Source organism: Eimeria acervulina, genomic scaffold, assembly GCF_000499425.1.
Source record: "Eimeria acervulina Houghton genomic scaffold, Eah_scaff246, whole genome shotgun sequence".
In the NCBI taxonomy this organism is placed as follows: domain Eukaryota; phylum Apicomplexa; class Conoidasida; order Eucoccidiorida; family Eimeriidae; genus Eimeria; species Eimeria acervulina.
Window position 1 is genome coordinate 1 of NW_013548324.1, and position 4096 is coordinate 4096.

The 4096-nt window shown below is 52.4% G+C and overlaps 1 protein-coding gene across 1 annotated transcript; it reads right to left on the reverse strand.

The window, feature by feature from the left end:
- On the reverse strand, nucleotides 1-3675 carry EAH_00028160 (hypothetical protein; the record flags this gene model as incomplete). Its single annotated transcript, XM_013392675.1, has 3 exons — nucleotides 1-2693; nucleotides 2887-3017; nucleotides 3100-3675. Coding segments are annotated over 3 exons (3400 nt in total), but the record flags the coding sequence as incomplete, so codon positions are not given.
- Nucleotides 3676-4096: the final 421 nt, after the last annotated feature.

Here is a 4096-nt window from a genome sequence, read left to right on the forward strand (position 1 = left end):
CATTGCAATACACTGCTCGAATCGCTCCAACTTCAATAGGATCTCCAAGAGACGTCCCTGTGCCATGCGACTCCAACACGGATACATCTGCTGGCGATTGCACTTGGGCATCTCGCAACGCTGCTCGAATAACAGCTTGTTGGGCAGGACCATTGGGCGCTGTAAGACTGGCGCTTCTGCCGACATGGTTGTTAGCAGCCCCACGAATCCATGCGTAGACTGTCGAAGGGTCTGTCGAATGACGTGGGAGTGCCTTTAGAAGCAGCGCACCGCATCCTTCGCTGCGTACGTAGCCGTTGGCAGATGCGTCGAAGGTCTTGCACCGGCCGTCGGCACTCAACATACTTGCCTTGCAATATTGTTCAAAGACATGGTGGTTAATCAATATGTGAACGCCGGCTGCAACAGCTGCGTTGCATCTTCCGTCGTTAAGGAACTGTTTAGCCACGTCGAGGGCTACAAGCGAAGAGGAACAGGCAGTGTCAATGGTCATACTCGGCCCGTGAAGATTGAACACATGGGAGAGCCTGTTGGAAATGATTGATGCAGCTCCACCAGTTCCGGTCAGGCTCTTTGTCTCCTGCTTTTGGGTGCATGCTTCACGAACCCAGTCATTGTTGCAGCAGCCTACGACAATAGCTGCATCCAGCAGATTGTGGTTCTGCAGCTCATGGGCAATTGCCTCGTGGCAGACTTCCAACAGGACGCGTTGGTGGGGGTCCATCAACTGGGCTTCAGCTACAGAAATGTTGAACGATGCATTGTCGAATAAGTCCATGTCTGGATGCGTTCCGGCATCGCTGACGTAAAGCCTATTAGATGAATCTGTGTCAGTCTCTCTGTATTTCCACAGATCGAAACGTGTGAGTGGAATGTGCTGAATACAGTCCCGACCAGCTTGGACATCCTCCCAAAACTCCGACGGGCATCGAGCCCTTGGCGGGAACCTGCACGCCAGTGCCGTGACGGCAATTGAGCTTCGAGCAGCAGGATGCGCCACTCCAGCGACCACCGTATTGCTCGCGTCCGCTTCCTGTGCCGAAGTCACTTGTTCCAAGTATTCTACAAGCTCGGCAATGCAAGGATGGTCATATAGGATGGTTGCCGGTAGTTGAATTTTGAGCCTCTTCGAAAGGCTTTCCCTGATCCCAATAGACGTCATTGAATCTACTCCTGCCTCTACAAATGGGGTGTCCTCCTGCAAAGGCTCCTCCCGGTTAAGAGCTAGCTTGAGCGACTCGTCGATTGCGGCCCTTATCTGTTCCTGGGAGATGGCAGGAACTGAAGATGCTGGAACTGCATGATGAGGCGAACTCTCCGCCACGGAAAACGGTGGGGAACGCCCCGGAGAGTGCGAGCTGCAGCCAGGGCGCATATCCACTTCCTCACTACTAGACGAAAACGTGCCATACTCAGCATGCGTTTGTTGGACAGTCGCACTCCCGCAGCTTATGGAACCTAATTTACTTTCCTGGCGGGATTCTTTGGGTCGCCTGTGGCCGGCCACGCTGCCGGGCCCGAGAACAGGCACCTCAGTGAACACTACAGGGCCGTTCCGTCCAGCATCCTGATCTGTGGACGGCCCGACAATACTGAATGTCGTCCCACAAAAGGACGAAGTGGGGGTTGCAACACAACCCTCCGGAGTGAGTAATTCCACAGGAGAAACCATTTCATTGCTGACCCCTGGCATGCTAATCAGATGAGACCAGGGAAACCTGTTCTTGTTCCAGTAACATTTGTCGTTTAGTTGCGCCCTAAAGTCATGCTGACCCGCAGCCGGGCCTTCTAAAATAACGTGGCCATTACAGCCGCCAACTCCGAATGAGCTTACACCCACCACCAGTGGCCGGTCAGGTACAGGGAATTTGGTTGCCGTTCGAGGGATGGAAAAGTTTTGCGGAACCCTATCTATTAAGCTGCTAAGGCGATTGAAATGAAGGGTGCCTGGCACGCAACGGTTGATGAGCACAAGGATAGCTTTGCAAATTCCTGCACCCCCTGAAGAACCTTCGCAATGGCCGATATTCCCCTTAATAGAACCGACGAGCAGCGGCCTTTCGGGCTCGTGAGAGTCACCAAAGACAGCAGCAAGACTTTGAACTTCTACTGCATCCCCCATCCTGGTTCCAGTGCCATGCGCTTCAATGTAATCAACGTCATCAGGAGAGATGTTTGCCTTTGTCAGTGCTCCCTCCATGACACGCCGTTCAGCACCTTCGCTGGGGGCCGTCGTTGAGAACGCCCTTCCACTATGTACCACAGCATGCCCACGAACATACGCTAGTGGGCTCACCAGCGAAGTGTCAACATAATCTGCAACATAGTCTTCCCTAACCAGAGAGAAGACGACGACCCCTTCGGATCTAATAAAACCATCAGAAGCTTCATCAAAAGGACGGCAGCGCCCTTTTCGCGACAGCATTCCTAGGTTGCACAGAGCCACGGTCACCTCTGGAGCGATGATGAGCTGAGACGACCCTGCGAGGGCGCATATCATGCGCCCTGATTCAATCTGGCTTACAGCTGTGCAGAAAGCAACTATGCCCGAAGACGTGGCTGTATCGATTGTCATTGAAGCCCCCTCAAGGTTCATGCAGTACGAAATGCGATTCGCAAGCATTGCATGCTGGAGATCCACAATAAAGCACGAAGGACCATCTCTTGCAGGAAGCTTCGCATGAACCAGAAACCTAAGCAAACGCAAAGGGGGCATCACACATTTTTCAGCATCAAGAGGGGTTCATCGTCTGGTCCAGAACATGGCCATTAGCTAAAGTGAACTCGCTTCAAGGTATTCAAACCACAAGCACTTTTGTGGTCTAGCTGTCGGACATTTGTTATATTCCTGAGAGATGCTAGCGCATATGAGGCTGCAGAACATACCAATCAGCGCACGAGCACCCAATAAAAACGCCAGTCTCATCTGTTGGGCGTATCCGGCCCTTCATCAACGGGGCTCTAGCCTCAAAAGCAGCTTCCAATAGGAGCCGTTGTTGGGGGTCCATTTGCGCAGCCTGAGAAAGCACGGTTTTTTAGACACTGCCAGAGGCATTCATATGCTGAATAATCCTGCTGAAATTTGTCGGGTAAACTTACTTCATGATCAGGGATTTCGAAGAAACGGTTATCAAAGGCATCTGCATCTTCAATGAATCCTCCTTCTTTGACGTAAATAGTACCCTCACCTCCTTCTGGGTTGTAAAGCAGATCTGCATCCCATCGCGAGGTAGGGATAGGGGTTATCGCATCCCTTCCTGGGACAAGGATATCTGACCACAAGTCACCCAGTGTCTCGACTCCCCCTGGCAAGCGGCATGAAGCGCTTATGATAGCCACTCGCGGTGAGTCCTGGTGTAGATGGATTGTATTTAGCGGGAAGTTGTTCGTCAGGTCCGTGCCGAGACCCGCGGCGAGCTCGGTGATCTTCGTCGCAACTTCCTCGATTTCTTTGCATTGAAGAAGTGAGGTGGGAAGTTCCAGCCCCAAGGAAATAGAAAGGGACCTTAGGAAGAATGAACTAGCTACCGAGTCGCTAGACACTAATTCCCACTGGCGCCCATACGAGTCACGCGCCGTGCCGTCGACTGCGCAGCTGGCAGCTCGCAGTGCCTCAATGACCAGATGCATTGAGTTCACGTCAACTGACGGATTGTACGCGGATTGGTTATCCATTTTACGCGTGGGGATTATGACTGCTCACCTGCGGCAGAGCATTGCACAAGCAACCCAGAATGGCAGCAGAAGGTCACACATTAATATGCACCCACCTCGAGGTAAGCATGAAAATCGTAAAACTCCTAGTAGAATAGTATGGGGCTGAAGTTGGACTTGAAATAGGCAATGCCCTGCTACCAGAGGAAGACACCAAACAATGGGCAACTCCGGGTGGTCACCAGATGCGGTCGGCAGCGGAGGCGACCTTGTGAAGCCAGCCAACCCATTGAAACCGGAGGCAGTCAATTCACCTAGAAAGAACTGTGCTATCAAAGTATTTCTTATCCCACGATTGGAAAGCCAGCAATTGCACGCGTGGACTTCTACGGCCTAGGCTTCCCAACCGCTCACGCCGGTCCACATTCAGTTTGTGCGGCAA